Source organism: Condylura cristata, unplaced genomic scaffold, assembly GCF_000260355.1.
Source record: "Condylura cristata isolate star-nosed mole 26May11 unplaced genomic scaffold, ConCri1.0 scaffold00004, whole genome shotgun sequence".
Classification (NCBI taxonomy): domain Eukaryota; kingdom Metazoa; phylum Chordata; class Mammalia; order Eulipotyphla; family Talpidae; genus Condylura; species Condylura cristata.
Genome location: NW_004567105.1, coordinates 65,406,822 through 65,426,719, shown reverse-complemented (window position 1 = coordinate 65,426,719; position 19,898 = coordinate 65,406,822). Strand labels below are relative to the sequence as shown.

The 19,898-nt window shown below is 46.8% G+C and overlaps 1 protein-coding gene across 1 annotated transcript; it reads right to left on the bottom strand.

Annotated features, from left to right (window-relative positions):
* Positions 1–952: 952 nt before the first annotated feature.
* On the bottom strand, positions 953–9,224 carry LYZL4 (lysozyme-like 4). The gene is made up of 4 exons (XM_004676276.1): positions 9,086–9,224; positions 8,833–8,982; positions 5,700–5,778; positions 953–1,022 (listed from the first exon to the last, which is right to left on the bottom strand). The coding sequence occupies exons 1-4, from the start codon at positions 9,222–9,224 to the stop codon at positions 953–955; spliced, it is 438 nt and encodes a 145-aa protein (XP_004676333.1).
* Between the last annotated feature and the right edge of the window lie 10,674 nt (positions 9,225–19,898).

The window sequence follows — 19,898 nt, the reverse complement described above, 5'->3', positions numbered from 1 at the left end:
ATATGGCGCCTTGGTCGAATGCAATGTTTATCAGCCCGAGACGTCTAGGAGAGAAGACTGTCGCACCGTGGTGAGGCTGAGCGGACAGCTGGCCCCCTCCTCGACCGCATCCAGCACATGAGGGCTGAGGGGCGGGGGCTCCCGTAGGGGCCTGGCTCCTGGCAGGCAGAGGGCTCAGCCGCCGCTTCTGCCCCTCTGTCCTGGCAGGTGAATCTGCCCAGCTCAGGCTGACAGCCCCACTCCAGCCGGGCAAGATCCGTGAGAACTAGCCTTTGCAAACAAATTTCTTAAATTCAAATACACATGGGGAAAGGTTTATTGCTATGAAACCTTTTGTTTGTTTTCTTTCTTAAAGGTACAAAACACTGTTGACAGCATTGTTGACAAAAGGGAAAAAACTTATTCAGAACAAGACCCAAAGGCGAGGCAAGAACAGCGTGACAGCCATTGTCCTTGAAAGCCAATGTCCCAGCCAGGAGGGCCTCTCCCTTTTCTGTGCCATTGCTAGTGTTGAAAGACTTTTTGTAAGAAAGAGCAACTGTCACTGGGTCCTCTTCACAGACATGCCGAGGATTTTGTGGGGTGCTCACTTGCATTTGAGTGTGTCAACTTATCATCCTCTTTTCCCTAGTTAATATTGTCTGTCATGAGCTAGCTTGTTTCCCAGGGAGCTGCCTATCTTCAAATCCTCCATCTGAGATTAATGGTAGGTCATGGTTATCAGAATAACAATCACAATGTAAGAATACACGTGGAGACCTTTGACCCAGGTGGGATAACTCGCTGGTTTATTCTGCATCCTGCATCTCTGGATGGAGCAAAGGTTGGTTCTTTTCCATCTGGAGCTGTGAAACGGTCAGATCATCAACAGACTTGAGTGAAGGCAGCAAAGAGAAAACCACCTTCGCTCAGCAGACGCGAGGGGGGAGAGTTTGGAGGGCCGCCCCTGCAGCTACAGCTTGCACCCGTCCAGCCACCGCGCCAGGGTGTCTGCGTACTGGCAATGCAAGGACCAGGAGGGCCTGCAAAGGGGAAGGGCAGGGGGTTAGTGGAGCGGCTCCCGACTGACCACCAGAGCCAGACCCACAAGCTGCATCGCCTCCCCTGCCCATGTCCACGTGCTGTGTGGACTCTGCAGCTTTTGGGCCTGTGGCCCCTGCAACAGGCATGTGCCCCGGGCCTCTGCGCCACAACTGTTTCTCTCTTGCTGTCTCTACCACCCCTGACACGGTGCCCCTGCTTTCTCCTGCTTTCTCTCCCTTCTTCCATCTCTTTTCACACATCCCACACTGTAGGATGGAAGAGGCTGAGCAGAAAATGTGGAATCCTCCCTTCGCCTTGCAAGCTAAGTATTGAATATTGTTACTGTCTTAGAAGTGAGCACTGAGCCCTGGGACTTGCCCAGGGTCATATGCTCAGGGACTTGGTAGACCCTGAAATGGGTCTGAGATGGCAGCCCTTGTCCCCTGACCAAGGCCTCTTCCACATTTCCATGCATCTGTTTCTCTCCTCACTCCCTAAATTTCAGCACACCGACCCTGCCCAGCTGATTGAGTTTCTCCAAGTTGTTGCAGCTCCTGGGACCACACCAGGACCCAGGTCTCCTAACCCAAACTAGAGGCCACGGGTGTCATGGGGCCAGCTGCAAGTCTTTAGAGACTTAATTTATCTCATCCTTCAGCTGGGCAGGCCTCCAGGGGTCTTCTAGGGTAGGGCGTACCACAGTTGAAAAAAAGGTTGCAGCCCCTGCCTGTCTCCACTATAGAGCAGCAGGAAAAAGACATGCATTCATATTGTGCATTTCAGGCACTACAGAGGGCCTTGGTCTCGTTCCTTCCTGTCTGTGCCAACAGTACAGTCACGTGAGCCAAGCGTTAGCTAAGGCTTGGATTCTTATTCATTTAATAAGCAATCGAATCACTGGGGACCCTGAGCAAGTGAGAAGGCCTTGATCAGCCTGGCCCAGCATATTTCTGCATAGTCATACAATAAAGATGAATTCAGCTCATTAGTGCTCATCCTTGATTGCCAGCCAAGCTTTCCAATTAATTGGAAAGTTAAGACGATGTATGAAACATATTTCACATTCTCAGGAGACAGTTAGCATCATTAAGAGGGCTCCTACTTTAAAATGCAATCTGTTCAATTAGTGAGGAAAATGGATTGATGAGTCAGTGGTATTGAAACCACTGATAAACCACTTGAAAAAAATCTAAAGTGGGTCTCTAACTTTTTGCACCAAAACAAGTTCCAAGATCAAAAATATAAGTCCGAGAAGAATAAATCCTTACAAATTTAAGTTATTGAATTAAAGTTTACTATAGGACTTAATTTGGACTAAGCAACATTCCAATGTACAGGAGAAAATAAGTGTAACTTCTTTACAAATGAGCAAGGCCACTTTACATAAACTTAGAAGTCGCAAAAGATTGAAGAATTTGATTCTGTGAAAATATAAAATCCCTACATGATGAAAATACTACAAAACAAAGTCAAAATACAAATAACAAACATGCAAAGAATAATTCGCATACATTTGATGGACAAACACCTAATGAACCTAATATATAAAGGGCATATATAAAATCAATTTTAAACAAGTGTTACTCCAAAAGAAAACTCAGCTAAGTCTATGAATAAGCAGTTCACAACAAAGACATGGAAAGATGGACAGCTTGCTTTGTAATTTAAAAATGCAAAGAATGGCATCATTTTGCAAGTGTCAGGAACGACACAATTTTTTTTTAAAGATTTATTTTTTAAAGATTTATTTATTTGTGCATACTGAACTGGGGTACAGGCCAGAGGTACAGGGGTGGTGAGAGGCTTCACCAGAGACAGAGTAGGGAGCAGAACAGGCAGATCGACAAAGTACACTGCTGAGGGGAGCAGTGGGCAAGACAGGAGAGGTCTGCCGCGCCATGTGGTCACTTCCGGGGCAGGTGGGAATCGAACTCATGCGGAAGTGGTTTTTACATTCTCAGAGCTGTGCTTTAACCCACTGCGCCACCAGGGAGGGCCAGGAACCACACAAATTTTATGGCCCAGATTGGTAGGTTGGACCAACGCAGACCTCCTCATGTAGTGTGGCCGAAGGGCCCTCCCTCGTGTGTGTAGCAAGTTGAACTACATCTTAACTTGAATACAATTAGTAGAGCCAGCAAATCCTAAGGACACACTTGAAAGAACATAGAAGTTTGAAGAGCAAGATGCTTGTCAGAGAATTGTTTGAAATACCAGCAGCAGCAACAAAACAGGAAACTTAAGTGCTCATCAGGCAGAAAATCACTGGTTGTGTCCATACAGCAAGGCACAGAACAGCCTCGACAGCCATGGCAGGCACTCAGGGGATGGCGTGCCAGGATTTGCAAACACTATCTATTAACATGTGATAAAAGGAAGGGACAGATCAGTGTGCACTAGGGATTCCATGTGTACTTGAAAATATTTGTGTCTATTTCTCTATAATGAGACATAGAACATAGTGACATCCAGAAGACTGATGTTAAGCTTATTTTTTTATCTTTACATTTTTAAGCACCTATGTACATGTATTTTTAATGTATGTGTTTTATTTTTTGAAATAATGAATTAAAGAATAAAAATGATTCCAACTGGTTTCTAAGTAATGGCTCCAGAATGTCTTTCAACATATAGGGGGAAATTGTTAAATGCCAAGCACAGAATAGATGCTAGAGGAGAGAGAGAAACATCTCTGATAGGACTGAGCTCCCAAAGATACAGAAAAAGGCAAAAAAAGCAGCAACAAAAAGCTCTGACCTGGGAGGCACACACCCCACTGGGGGTTCTGGATGAAATCTCACCCCCAAGGGCTATGGGAGACGGCAGGCAGGAGCGCTCAAGCTTCCCCGGGGAGATGAGTCCTCCTGCAGGTCTTCTTGCTCCAGGGCTCCAGGAGGAGCCTGCCTAGAAGCCCTCAGGGCCCCCAGAGGAGGACCGACAGCACTTTGGCCTTCTGGGCGACCCTTGCCTGCAGCCCCACCTGCTTGAGTAGCCTGGTGAGAACAGAGGCTGGGAATATCCCGGAGCCAGGGTCAATTCCAGGGCCGTGCCACCGGCAAGTTATTCTCCCTCTCTACACCTCCATTTCCTATTTGTTAAATAGGGATAAAAATACTCATTGCAGAGGGATTTGTGAGGATTAAATGATGATGTTTCTGTAAACATAAAAAAAATCTACAGGGCTACCTGGTTAAAGTAGTCAAGAAAACCATTAAAAGATTTCCTCTATTGTGAGGTATCTTCTATTTAACGTGCATCAGTGGTTCATTAACTTTTGGGCAAAATAAACCCCAATGTTCAGAACATTCAGAGGTTCAGCCTAGAACTGAGGAAATATGATTTGTTTCTAGATCTAGCTGGATACTACCAGGGCCAGAATCAACCGGCGAGTCAGTTCTGACTTGTGAGCCAAGCAAGGGTGAAAAAGGCAGAAAAAGGTAAAAAAATAGTATGGATGGTGTAGACAACCGTGGCAAATAGTGTAAATGAAGGTGGCAAAAGCACATGCTAGAATGGAGGGTCTTCAGGGACGCCAGTGGTTAATTTTATGAGACGGGACGAGGTATACATATCAGAAAAATCTCCAGTACTAAAAACTGGGCCAGAAGACTGCCACATCAGTCTGTTCCAGAGGGACATTTAAAAAAGGGGTCTAGCTATTACCCTGGTATCGGTGAGCACACACAAGAAAAAGCCACACTATCTGGCTGCTTGTCAAACACTGACTATGGTAAATTTGTCCTTTTTGCAAAGAACAACAAAACTGTTCATAATATTTTCCCATCACAGCACTGAAAAATAAAAACAAAACCTGAACATTACCCAAATGTCCACTAACAGAAGAGTGGATAAATTGCAGTGTATCTATTAGTATACAATAAAATGCTATAGACCAATGAGAATGATCATATTATAACTATATACAATATAAACAAATGTAGCATTGAATGAAAGAACATAGGGCAAATCAGGTCTAAATTTTAGAAGATTTTCCTAAGCAAGTATGTACTTAAATAAGAAACCAAAGTTACAGTTATATTTTGGCAACAAATATAGAAAAATAGTGAAGACAGCTAACAATACATGCAGAGTTCTTTTACATCAATCTGATATCTGAATTTAAAAAACAATTAATGAACTGGAACAGAGGAAACTCACAAGAAATATGTGAGGATATAAAAAACACAGGGAAAAGCACCCTAGTGGAACAATATATAAAGCAAAAAAACATAAGGCAAATTGTTATTCACTCTTCACATGGTAGTTTTATAATTGGCAAATGCAGTAAGTGTTTTGCCAAACTCTGAATATAAGTGGAAGTTGGTACAAGCTTGCTGGAGAGACATTTCACAACAAATGTCCAGGAGACTCACAAGTAAAAGCAGGAGATGGTAGGAAATTAACAATCAGATATACCCAGGTGTATTTCAAGGGTGCTCATCTTGTATAACCCTAAACAAAGTTTAAAGGGAAAAGAGGCTCAACTTAGGGCAATTTTTCTGACAATTATTTCCTACCTTCTGTGGCTTCAAGGCTGCCGAAGGGCACGTGTCTGCTCCTGTACTTGGAGAGGTGGACCCCAGAGGCATGGGGCTCAGGTGACCAGCAGGCCAAGATGAAGATGCAGCAGGAGAGCGAAAGCCATTAATAGAGGCTATCTAAAATGTCCCACTTACCATGCTCCCATCCCATCCTTTCCTTTCACAATTTTCTTGGCGCATTCAATTGTCTTCTTTAAGTCTGGATTCAGTAAATCTGTGGAGAAAATAAGGTGGAATGCCACGGTGCCATCACCTGCAGCTAAGGCACAGTGAGATCAAGAAAGTCACTGGGCGCTTACATTAGAGAAGCTTCCAAGAATAGATCTACCCAGAGATTTTTCTTGGACAACACTGGGAGGCATCACGTTGTCACTTTTCACTAGACTTGTTTCTTTTTCATAAGTCTATAATATTTTCATTAAAAATGGATGCTTGGTGTGCACTCTAACTGGGCAATAGAGAAGCCGTAGAGATAGCCGGCCAAGCATGATACATCAACCTCTGTCCTCATGGAGCCTGCGGGCTAGATAGAGATTATAGCCAATTATGACACCATGGGTGCCAGGACCTGTGAGAAGGAGTGCCGGACTCAGACTTGGAGAGTCTGGTAAGCGTCACCGGCCCAGTGACACGTAAAGGAGTAGGGCAGGAAAGCGAGTGGAGAGAGTCATGGAAGGGAGGTGGATCCAGGCGGAGAGAATAGCACGGAAGTGGTGCCCCTAAGGAGCCCGCATGTCTGCACGTTCATCCTTCCACTCCTTCCTTGGAATGTGGACGCCAAGATCTCCCACCTGGGTCTGCATAACACCCTTCCTTCTTGCCCACACTGCAGTCTCCCTTACCCCCAGTCTAGTTTTTCCTGAAAACATTACTCCAGGGCCACCTGGTTGCCTATAAAACAGAACCCCAAATCCTTGACTTAGTGCTTTCCCCTGTGACTCTCCATTCAAGTCAGGCCAAGGGCAAGAGACAAAGACAGTCCCCTCTCCAACACCCCCCCCACACACACCCACACACACCCAGCTCCACGCCTGACACCCTCAGCTTGGGGAGCATATGCAGTTCCTCTTCCTGGACCTAGTTCATATTCATTCCCAGCCTGGATCTCCTCGTCCCAACAGGACAGCCCTTAAGAGTCCGTCACTGATCACCTAGCCTGCTGGGCCTTTAGGCCTCTCCTGAAGTAGATGCCACTTTGAGTCAGCACGCATCTGTTACATACATCCGTTGAAGCATACACACATACCCACATCCCAACCCCAAACTTCTGTGTAAATTCTTTTACAAGGAATTTGTCAAGTACCAGGCAGGATTTAGAGGCCATGCCCAGCACTTTCACTGTAGTATATTAAAAACTCATAAAATCCTTGCAAAGTAGCTACTATTATATAACATCTCCATTTTACATGTAAGAAAACTGAGGCTGAATTACATTGTTAACTCTCTTGTTTTTTTTTTAACATTTTTACCTAGTGAGAAGGGTTTGGGATATCTAGTCCAATATACTTTTATCACAGCATCCAGTGACAACTCTTTTACAAAGAATCCCATTGGGTTCAGGAGATCGATGTAGAGGATGTCATGTAGATACAGATACAGGCATATAGATGTAAGTCGAGATGCAGATATTTCTTTTGTGATATAAACCATAGACTTACTGTGTTTCTTTTGTTGCTTTGGTCTTAGGAAGCTCAGGGTGACATTGAATGTGCCAACATAATAATGAAATAATTAATTATAATAATTAATATGTATGTGTATGTCACCCCCAGATTGTAGTCACCATCATTCACTGGGGGGCTCTGTGCAGTGCTTTCTATACATCATCCTCTTTAATACTCACAGCAGCCCTAAGCTAGCCCACGGCCCCCTTTCACGATGAGGAAAGCTCTGAAGTGCCTTGCATAAGCTCATGTAGTCTGTAATTGGATCAGTTGGGATTCTCACAGGTGCCTGTGTGGTTTCTGCATCTGCTGCTCCTGCTTTCAAGTTCTGCTTCCCTTTGAATTCGGGAACATTCATACTTCTCTCTGGAGTCCAAAGTCAAGCAGGGGGCTCATCGCAAGGCAGGTTCCTCCCAGATCACATAAGGAGGTGACAAGCCTTTGACATGACCTCTCCATTCTTTCTCTTAAAGGTCCAGCTCAGAAACGCAGACTTTGGAATATTTCTCATCCATCATGGGGCGGTTTACTCACTGGGGAGAACCCGAGGGTGCTGGGATCAATAGGTCTTTCTGCTGCAGAATGGCAGCTGGAGAGGTCAGGGAGACCTCTGGCCTGGCTGCTCAACCTCTTGGTTTAGCTGTGGCTGAAAGTCACTCTGCTTGGATTCGCCTCCCAGTCTGCCACCTACCAGTGATGTGACCTTGGGCACAGACTTACCCTGTCTGGGCCTCAGTTTCCCCACTTATAAATGGGGGTAATAAGAGTGTGATGATGATATGAATACCTGTAAGGAACCTAGAAGAGTACCTGTGTGCCTCCCTGGTGGCACAAGGAGTTATGTCTCAGCATTATGAGGCTACAGCCAGCCACTGCAGCACAAGTTCAATCCCCGGCCAGGGCGGTGACCACATGGCACAGCAGACCTCTCTGTCTCCATGTTGCTCCCCTCAGCAGTGTACTGTGTCAATCTGCCTGTTCTGCTCCCCACTCTGTCTCTGGTGAATCCTCTCACCCCTGTATCTCTGGCCTGCACCCTACTCTTGTATGCACAAATAAGTTTTAAGAGTGCTTGGAAGTCAGCACTAGCATGGCAGCTGCACTGCCACTGAGCCCCACTAGTAAATTAGGGACCATTGATCTCTCAGGGACCAGTGAGAGACTCCGAGCAGCAGCTCCTCTTGACCACTGTGTTAGGGATCTACTGAGAGTGACGGGCCTCCTGGGGAGGCCCATTCCTGTCCTGTCCCGTTGACCGCTTCTGCCCGCCAAGCGGAGTGTGCTAGCCAAGTGTGGGTGACATCAGGCCCAGCTGGATCCTTCTGCTTTACCCCTTCGGCTCAGGGGGTCTGTGATGCCTGCAGCCCCCTCCCTGCCTCTCTTCGGCACCCCCACGCCTCCTCTGCCCATCTGGACGCGGGTCTCCATCGCTGTGCCACCCGCTCTCCTGCACACACTGTGCTCAGCCTCCCTGAGGCCCACCTTGGACTTGGTTCAGCCCAGCTTCTGCCGGGCCCTCCTCGCCCCGCTCCACACTCGTTAACTCAGCCCCGGACCGATGCAGCGGACCCAGTGCCCAGTGTGAGCCTGAGAGCAGGACCTACCGGCACATGACATGTGGCACAAGTTCTTGCCGTGGTCACACCAGTCATTGTTGCGGATCTGAAAGAGGCCGAAGCCAGTGAAGTCGCCGTGCATGTTGTCGTAGACAGCAGTGGGGTTGAACTTGCTCTCGAAATAAGCCAGGCACACCCCTATGGAGGAACAGGCGGTGTATGGCTCAGAGGGGAAGTGGAGTCGAGGCCGCCTGGGTGAGCGGTGGAGGGTAAAGAGCTGAGGAGAGAGGGGTCTACTCACAGTTTTCCAGTCTGTAGCCCTCAAAATAGTGCAGCCCTCCATCGTAGAGTTTCTTAGCCACTGTGCAGCGCCCCATGACAGCAGCGCCACTTGGCGCCACTAGGCAGCTGAGGAGGGAGAGAAGCACACATGCCTTCATCCTCTGATGCTCCCGGCAGCTGCGGGCAGCCACAGCAGGTGAGCGGGCAAGTCACAGGTAATTCCGACCAAGGTCGCAGGGTCACTGGTTCCTCTGGAGAAAAAGAAGGGCACTGTGGGGTGGGGTGTTCGGCTCAGTGTGTTGAGGAAAACAGGACCCCCTTGGCTGACATGATTCCTTGTCCCAACCTATTTCTTCATTTCATGTGACTACAAAGCCAGGATGCAGGAGACCCTGGCCCTCGAGACCTATTTCTAAGGAAATGGCTCTCTTGCAGGTCTCCTCTGCCCTCTATTCTTTCCCTCCAGCAAAACCTAATGGTGCCTGTTTTTTTTTTTTTTAACTCACTCTTTCCTCTTTGACTATAGATACAGATGCTCCAAACCTCACTTCCCCTTTATTGTGAAAGCAGAACGTGTTTACTGAATGCATTTTGGAAAGCATGAAGAAGAAAAACTGGGTCCCACCTCTTGAGCACAGGCACAGCATTATTCCCATCATCGCTTCCATACTGGGTATATTCTCCACATATTAAACTTTCTGGAAACTTGTGCCCAGATTACTGCAGACAGACCAACCCCACTGCACTTCTCTCTTGCTGCCCACACCAAGAGATATACGCCACCACAGGTTTGTACCTGATTTTTCTTCTGCCTGGAGCATGAGTCCTTCAGCTACAACATAGCTTGCTTTTTCTTAACCTGATGTCAGTTCAAATGAGTTCACCTCCTCAGAGAGGATTCACCTATCACTACCCCATCACAGAAAATCATTCTTTTCTTCACAATATCAGTCGACATCAGAATTAAATTGTTCGTATGTCTATCTGCCATGCCAGAGTTTAAGCACCAGGAATGCAAAAACCTGGTTTGTTTTGTTCCCTGATTTGTCCCCCAAACTTAGAACCTGGGATGCAATCAATGCTCCATGAATTTTTGTTGAATGAAAGAACAAACAGCACTGTGGTTGGACAAGCGGTGAGTAAATCTGCTAGGTGTCTCCTGTGCTGGGTGCCATCACACCCATCCCAGCTGCTGCCCAACTAGCGGGCTTACCAGTCCCGCAGCCCCTGGTGCCTCCTGGGCGGGGGAGGGGGTGGAGCCACTGCAGCAAGGTGCGGTTGGTTGCAGAAAAGTTGCTCTACCTACACTCAGTTCCCTGGAATTTTCAGATGCCACTTCCTTGACAGCCTATTTGCCTTTATCCGAGAGCTTCTAAACCATGTCTTGCTCCATGGCCTTGCTTCTAGAACCTTTTCTATGACATCAGTTGCTATGCACCAGAATATTCTGAACAGGGAGACATCTGTCACCATTGCATTTGAACTCATTTTCTATTGTTGCTGCAGCAAGTTAACTCATACAGAAGCTTAAACTTACTGTCTTAGAATCTATAGGTCTGAAGCCAAACGTGGCTCTCATGGCCTGACAGCAAAGCGTTGGCAGGGTCCTGCATCTTTTGAAGGACTCTAGGGAACGCTTCATTTCCTTGCTCATCCCCAGCAGGTGAGTATGTCAGGTGGGTTGCTAGCAGAGCAGTTTCTTGAGGCTGTGCTGAGGGCACTGCCTGCCTCTGGCAGCTGGCGGCTGAGGGACACTCCCAGGGCCCGCTATGGTTCTTGCCACCACCTTTTTTCTTCTGTGTTCAAAGCCAGGAAGGGCTGGTCACACCCTCCTGCTCTGAATCTCTCTGTTTTCTTCTGTTGATATATCTCTCTGACCCACTCCTTGCTTCTCTCCCTTGTAAGGGTGCTTGTGATTAGAAAGTTTAGAAAAATCTTGAACCTCTCCATCTCGAGGTCCTTAACCTTCATCCCATCTGCAAAGTCCCTTACTATGCAAATAACATATTCAGAGATTCCAGAAGTGAGGGTGTGAATATCTCTGCGGGTCTATTACTCTGTCTATACAGTATTCTTCTGGGCCCATAGACTATCCCTCCAGAATGGAGCAGTAGCAGAAGCCCTTGTTTTGTTCTTTGGTTCATGATGGGGTCAGGGTCCAGGACATCCTTTCTTGGAGTCTGGGCAACCGCATCTGTGACATGAGGATATTGCCTGGATTTTTTTTTTTAAAGATTTATTTATTTGTGCATACAGAACTGGGGTACAGGCCAGAGGCTCAGGGGTGGCGAGAGGCTTCACCAGAGACAGAGTGGGGAGCAGAACAGACAGATCGACGAAGTACACTGCTGAGGGGAGCAGCGGGCGGGTCAGGAGAGGTCTGCCACGCCATGTGGTCACCTCGGGGGCAGGCGGGAATCGAACTCATGTGGAAGTGGCTTTAGCTTCTTAGTGTTGTGTTTTAACCCACTGCGCCACCAGGGAGGGCCGCCTGGATTATTTTTTCCTATTTATTTATGCTTACAGAACTGGGGTACAGGCCAGAGGTGTGGTGGGTGAGAGGATTCACCAGAGACAGAATGGGGAGCAGAACAGGCAGATTAACAAAGTACACTGCCGAGGGGAGCAGTGGGAGGGTCAGAACAGGTCTGCTACGCCATATGGGTCAGCTCCCTGGCCAGGGTCAAACTCATGCTGCGGTGGCCTCAGAGAGCCCAATAATGCGGTGCTTTAACCCGTTGTGCCACCAGGGAGAGCCCTCGCCTGTATTTTTTTTTTTTTTTAAGATTTATTTATTTATGCGTACAGCACTGGCGTACAGGCCAGAGGTGCAGGGGCAGTGAGAGGGTTCACCAGATAGAGAACAGGGAGCAGAACAGGCAGATCAACGAAGTACACCGATGAGGGGAGCAGCCGGCAGGTCAGGAGAAGTCTGCTTCGCCATGTGGTCACCTCCGGGGCAGGCGGGGATCGAACTCATGCAGAAGTGGCTTTAGCTTCTTAGTATAGTGCTTTAACCTGCTGCGTCACCAGGGAGGGCCGCCTGTATTATTTTTAAGATCCCAAAAAGTTAAGAGATTGAGATGGTTGAGAATAATATTGGTCTTTGGGAAACACAGAGCCCTTTTGGTTAACTCAGTTATAATTGGGGTTTAGTTAATTGATCAACTGGAGAGTCATAAAGAAAAAAAGGCATGAACACCTCAACTTAAACTCAGAAATGCACATTTGTTCACCAATCTTCACCGATGGGGGAAGCCTTTTCTTTGATAGGAGTTACTGACTGGAGCACAAAGTTTTCATTTAAATCATACTATGCTATATTCCATTTGTAGCTTCTGTTAGTGTTAAAGTAGGAACTTAAAGGCATAGACAAATCAGTGTCTTCTAGATTTTCCCTATAGATTTTCAAGATTTTTCTAAACTTTCTTAATGATATTGTCCATTAGCAAAACATTTTTTAATAATGTGCCCTTATCACATCTTTCAAAGCATTCAACTTATTTTTATTATTACCATAGAGTGACCACTTGTCCCCATCTGCCTAGGAGAGTTGGTCACTGTGCTTTGAGCCCTACACTCGGTTAATCTATAGATTAGTACTAATGGGACATCCCTACTTCCTTTCAAACCTTCAACTGAACTTGTAAAACTCGCCACTACTATTCTTCATTGTAGGACAATTTGCAACTTTATGCATTTTTAAATAGTTTTTCTAAAATAGCCCGAATTCTTCTGCTTTCTGGAAAATCCCTAGTCAAGAGGGACTATGTCTCTACTCCTAGGGAAAGGGGGCTGGAATGTTTCAGGGTAGGTCTGAGTATTGCCACTCCTCTGCCTTCCCCCCTCCAGCTACTGGCCAGACTTCTGTTCCAGTGCAGAGACTTCACGCTCTGGAGTGTGCTGGAAGGCACAAAGCATGCTACTGTTATTGTTGGTGACCTGAGGCAGAAATGTCATGAATGGTTTAGGGCAAAGGTTGCCAAAGGCCAGATCTGGCCAGCAGACTGTTCTAAATAGTTTCTTTGGAACACAGCCACACTCCACCCCCTCCCCCATTCACTTATGGACTGACTGCCTAATGCTGCTTTTGGCTACCATGAAACTTGAGCTGTAACACAAAGAAGGTGATGTAAAACAAAGTATTTACTCTTCACCCCATCACCAAAAATGTTTGCCAACCCAGCTCTAGAGCATGGAACTTGGGCCAAACCAACCTGGCTCTGGGTTGGAATCCTGGCTTGGCATTCACTAAATGAGTGATCAAGGAAATGTGTTTCTCCTCTTTGAGCCTCGGTTTACTCATCAGTAAGAGGGATTGTTGTGAAGTTAAAATGAGACAATGTGCATACAGCTAAGAGCTGCTCCAGAGCAGCTGACAGACAGTGCTGTGGTTAATGTTCATATGTGTTTGGGAGGAGGCTAACCCTAGCCAGGTCTAACAGTTCAGAGTAAAATTATTAGCTCATTCCATGGTAAAGCTCTTTCCTAGTGGATGTGCAGATAAGCTAAAAGACAGAGCCTTCAGGCTCTCCCTGGTGGTGCAATGGATAATCCACAGCACTATAAAGCTCTCTGAAGCTACTGCAACACAAGTTCAATCCCTGGCCAGGGAGCTGACCCACATGGCGCGGCAGACCTCTCCTGACCCGCCCGCTGCTCCCATCAGCAGTGTATTTCAGTTGATCTGCTTGTTCTGCTCCCCACTCTGTCTCTGGTGAATCCTCGCACCCACCACACCTCTGGCCTATACCCCAGTTCTGTAAGTATAAATAAATTTTAAAAAAAGAAGACAGAGACTTCAATTATCTTTCCTTAAGAATAGTTGGGAAATAAGCAACAGATATTAACAGGAAGTTTCAGAAAGAGAAATGCAAGTGACTCTCAAACATGAAAACCTACTAAATAAACCCATAATCAAATCAAACCATTTATGTCATATGGAAATAGCAAAATCCACGTGTGATAATATATATTGGCTAGCAAAGGTATGCAGAATATAAATGGGTATAAAGCTATGAAGGTCACTTTGACAAAATTATAAAATTACAAATGCATAGTCTGTATGAACCGACAATTACACTTCTAAGGTTCCACATATATGTGCTGAGTGATATGTATCCAGTATTACTCAATGGAGCATCAAAGCATTTGGTTGAAATAGGAAAATATTAAAAACACATATTGCCATCAATAGGAGACCGATTAAGTAAGTTATGAATTGCTTTCATTCCATGGAATTTCTTTCAGCCTTGAACTCCATGAGGCAACGCTCTACATACTAATAGTCTAAATGAGAAGCAGGAGGCTTAAATCAGTATCTATGTATGCTATCATTTTGCAAAATAGTGTAATATGCATAATTATTTATTAAATATATGGAAAAATAGACAAGAAAATTATGGCAATGTTTGACTATGATTTCAAAACAAGTCAATAAATTACCTATTTTAAAAATGAAATATATTAAAAGGTTTTAATAGCAGAACAATAGTTAGAATAATTGTTCTCATGCTGGGCATTTTAAACACACGTACACACACATACACACTCCAATCATGGTCCCAAGCAATTTAACAGCATGGATTTAATTACAACTGTCTGGAATGAATTTGTTTTAAAAATTAGGAATATGTAATAACCAAACAGCTGCCCAGCAAAATGAGACAATCATTGTAGCCAGACACTGCTTCTCCCACTCGATCAGACAAAGACCGTATGTTCGTGTCTTTGCATATTCAGTTAGTAAAAAGGGCAGGTTTTTTTTTCTTCCTCTTTTAGGGTAAATTGACAATAGCCCAGGTTATCAAAGCTAAGCATCGAGCCAAGCCATACATAAATGAACGCAGCTTAGTAACTGCCATCCTGACTGCCCAGATCCATGCTCTCCTGGGAAGTAGCAGAGAGCAGGCACGTTTCAGCCACAGCATCACAGGCTCCTCTTCCATTCCCCAGGCCCGCCACCCAGGAAGGACTCAAGTTGGTAACCTTCTTGGTCCTGAGTCATCCAGCAAAGCTAGAGACACCTTGGAAGTAAAGACCGAAATATACAAGCAGGCCACTTTGGCCTCCAAGTCCAGAAGTGTGTACATGAGAGGGAGCCTGCCATAGCTTTGACTTAAAGGGTCATTTCTCAACGACCCTTTGAGATTTGGCTGCTTCCAGATGCAAGTCACTGACAGAAGTCAAGAGCCCTGAACCAGGCTCTAACTCAGCCACTTCTGGCTCAGGGTTGGTGACCCAGGCCTGAACACTTAAGAGCACCACTTTGTGTGCTCTTACGGGGTAGAGGTCCCTAAATTTGCCCCACACTTGACTCTAGCTGGACTACTCCTGAGACTTTCCAACAGATGGCTCTCCATCTGCTCTGAGACACCCCCAGATAACACCACCTATAATTAGATGTGGATCTGTGTCAATACTTGCATCTATTAGCCACACGGCTTTTGCAGATAATTGCCTGGAGGCAAGAAAAGGTGCTGGCCAGCCCATCTTACAGCACTTAGAAACATCCCAGGTAGAGGTTCCCTTTGACCTGTTCTAACTTACATCTTTTCAAAACTGTATCTTTCTGTGGGACCACAGAAGCAAAGCGATCTCATGCAGAAACCCTCCCTGCTCACCTTCTTGCTCCCTGTACAAATGGTCCACTGGGGCCATTTGGGAGCCTAGGGTGATGCATCCCACCATTCCCACAACCCCAGCTCATCCCACAATTCACAGCTGAGCAAGACACAAATAGAACATGAACCAGAACCCTGACTATTAGTCCCAAGCAACTGGGCCTGGAACTACATTTTGGATCATCCAATCAAGGTGATGGTCAAAGAATTCCTGTGGTGTTTAGACATTGCAAAGAAGGCTGCTGCCTCTGGCCAATGGGTTCCTATATGGCCCAGTTCTGCCCAGTAGGAGGTCTGGGGAGTGCCCTGGTATGAGGCGCTTTTGGGAGTGACTTCCACTTGGGAAGAGAGACCTACGGGAAGAGAGAGCCTCTGCGCCAGGGCCTCCAGCGCCCCCTCAGCAATCAGATGCACAGGCCTGCTGCCTGGGTGGCTGCTGCTTTTTAGTGGAGGGAACCTAGGGGTGGCACAGAGAGCAGTTCAGAGCCTCAGCCTCAGCCTCAGCCTCAGCCGCTGATCTCTGAATCCATATTTGCAGTCACCCACCTCTGAGCTTCCTGGCAGGAGCCCCCCTCAATCACTGATTATACTTGCTGCCAAAAGCATCTTGAACTGATTTGAGGGATCTGGGTAAATGCACCACATGTTTGTTTCCAAGTCCCAGCACTTTGAGCTGTAATGTTGCTTGCCTTGTTGAAAAGTATCTGGCCCCATCTGAAATAGCATCGGAAAGAAAACATGCCCACTTTGGTATGTTCATGGAGAGCTTGTCTGAGGCAAGCGGTGTTCACAGTGGTGAGGAAGAGGCAGCGAAGTGGAGCGCTTTCTTTTATGAACCTTCTTGTTGTCCAGGTCAGGACAAAGCCTCCTGGCTCCCCACAAGGCAGGAAATGGGAGGAGAGAGATGTCAGGAGGTGGCGGAGAAACACAGGGGGCCTAGCCCAACCAGGACGGGTGGGGAGAGGTGGGGCTGGTTGTTCACATCACAGAAGGGGCGGGGAAGGCCAAAAGGAGCCCCCCACACCAACAGACCACAAGTGTGAGCTCTGTGAAAGGAAAGAGTCACCCCAGGCCTGTGTGATTGTGGTGAGGTGACTCACCACCCCATTTGTCTGGGACTCGGGGTTTCCATCTGTTAAAACTGGCAAATTCCTGGGTGTAGAGACTTTAAAAAATGCTTTCTTTGAATACATGAGCTACACATGAACCAAAGCCCCCTCCTCTTAAATTCTGCCACCCCTTTCACAGGGGAAATAAGCAGCAAAGCCAGGCTGGCCCAGAGTACATGAGAATCCAGATTGTTTCCTAGTCATTCCATAGTAAACAGGAGGCAATGAATGAAAGTTCCCAATGGGGTAATACTTATATTTATATAACAGTTCTGTCTCCAGCATGGTTATTTTCCACAAACTAACATGTAAGTTCCATCAACTGGCAAACATGGGTGAATCCACTGCCTTCTACTTCTGGGTCTCAGAGGGTGAAGGAAATCCACTGGAGGCCATGAATTTAAAAAAAATCCATGAATTTCACGCTTGGACCTTTTTGCTCTGAAGGACTTGCTTTTCATTTGAAGAGTTGATATGCAAAAGCAAGTTACAATCCAAAAGTCTGAGCCTTGTGCTGGAGAAGAGGCGCCCATGGGAAGTGCCTGGGATGATGGTCAGCTTCCCTGGGCCCAGGCTCTTGGGATGGTTAATATGCATCCTCTCATTTGATGCTCCCAGTAGTTCTGAGAAGTGGACACTCTTACCACCCCCTTTCATACAGAGGGGAATAATGTTCGCAGGATGTGGATACCCAATCCAAGGTCACATTTATAGTAAGTGAGAGTCTGTATGACTCTAGAGGTGAATGTCTTAAACCCACGATCTGCCATGTTGCCTCAGAACCAGAAGATCTGAGGGTTCCTGACCAAGGATGAGATACTTCAGTCTCCAAGGCTGATGGCCTCAGCAGGTGTGTGACAAGTTCTAGTCTCCAATACGCTCTCCACAGAACACTGCGGACAAGGCAGAGGCATTCAGCCCAGAAGTGGCGTGAGCAGGCCAGACTGGCCGGGAGGAGGTGCTAGTGGGCAAGGCTGAGGTCAGCGCCAAGGTCCTCAACCCCCAGCTGCACATCAGCATCCCCTGGGGGACACACCCCAGATCAGGTAAACATAAGCATGTGAGAGTGGGACCCAGACATTCGTATGTCCCTAATTCAGCACATAAATCAATGAGCAGTCAGAGACGGTGGCTATGGGCCCCCACCTCCTTGCTCTTAAGTGTGTGGACCTTGGGGGACTATCAGCATCGCTGGAAGCTGGTAGAAGCGCAGTATCTCAGCTGCACCCCGGATGTGCTGGGCAGGAATCTGCACTGAGCAAGATCCCAGGGTGATTCGTGTGCACATTACCATCTGAGCACCCCCGTCTAGCCTGTGGGTCATCCATGTGGGGGAACAAACAAAATGCCAGGCCGGCTTTGAACCTGATTAAAAATCCAAAGTGCAAGCTGGAGCGGGAAATGAGGGGTGGCTATTTACAACAATCACTCACGGATAACCTCATCTCCTGGCAAATGCAAAGGGCAAGGGTGTTTAGACTTCAATGAGTCTGTGATTGTGGGCGCTCAGGAAGCTGGGGATTCTGCCAATGTTTGCTCATCTGTATCAGCCAGAAGACGAACATTATCTGGTGTCACATGCACATACTGGGTCCCGGCCTGGGGTTCGCAGAAAAGCATCAGCTGTGTGAAGCCTTGGAGACACTGCGGAGAAATGATTCCCGAAGGGCCTCTCCTCACCCAGCCTGAGCCGCTCTCTGTGAGGGGGCCTGCAGGCTGCCGAGGCAGTCTCTGAGAAGAGAGGGTGGCCACTGAGTCCTCAGCACAGCCAGAGCCTGCCTTCTGGGGCCAGAGCTTAGGCCATGTCTGTTATGGCCAAGGCATGGGGGAGGGAAGAGGAATCTGTAACTTCTAGAACCTGAAGGAGTGATAGAGACTAAGTGCTCGTCAGTTCACTACCTCCAGTCATCCTGGCTGGTTTAGTATCACGTGATAAAAGCAGCTAACAAGTAGATTCTCTGTCTTACATTGATAACACTCAAGAAAAGAGCCCAAGTATAAAGCCTCCGTTTTAAAAATTCTATCCAGTCTAGTTCAGGATCCTCTGTGACTTCAGATTAGTTAACTCTGGGTTGACCTAGTTGAAGATACAGACCCTCTCCCTGAAAAAGGGACATAAACGCAGACTTGCACCTACAACTCCAGGGAACCCAGAGGCCCCTGAATGGCTTCCTTGAACTCATCTCAGAGTTTCCTGGCTACAAGTAAAATGAAATTCTGCTTGTTGACTCCCATCATTCACTCATGCGTCTGACCATGCCACATCTCTTTCTTTCAAAGTCTACCCTGTCCTCGAGATTAGCACATGAGACCCGGGGAGGATCCACGCATGCATCCTGGCTCCAGGGACAGGCACACGGGCTCCCCTGGGACCCTTCAGCCTCCAGAAGTCCAGGAAGGTGAGGCAGCAGGAAGGCTCTCACCACGGGAGCCAAAGAGGGCAGACAGTTGCAACCTTCACATCACAGCAGTCTGTGAGAATGGAGTCAACACAAAGCAAGCAGCAGAGAGAAACCAAGTACTGAGCACATTTAAGCCCTCAAGTCCAGCCACATCCGTCCGTGGACAGGTTAGCAAATAAACCCAGTGAGCCCGTGCTTAGAGCAGTTTGAGTCATGTGTATTCCAATGGATTGTTTTTAATTCATTGGTTATTTTGTTAGCTCTTTATGCAATCACCAATTAAATGAGTAATGTCATTCTACAAATATTCTTTATGTCCTAATGTTGGCTTTACAGCTTTGATAAGCTTTGTCATTCCTGCAGTTAACCCTCAGCTTTTCCCAGACTCTCCAGCTCTGACTGGTCCAATGTTTGTCACACACCAGAGGATTGCAAATCGTGATGTGCTCTCATAGACTATTGCAATAAACAAATTGCAAAAATCTAGCGAAAGCAGCCTCGCCTGAAGGAGGTCCAGCTTTGAGGAAATTACTAAACACGAAATTCTGAAATCAAAAACTTCACTGTTCTAATGGCGATAAAATTGTAACTGTAAGTACAGTTATTTTAGACTCACGGAAGTTTGTGATATTTTTTCAGTCTCTCTCTCCGTCCCCCAAACCTGAAAACATTCACCCATCCCTACCGGGGGAGCTCAA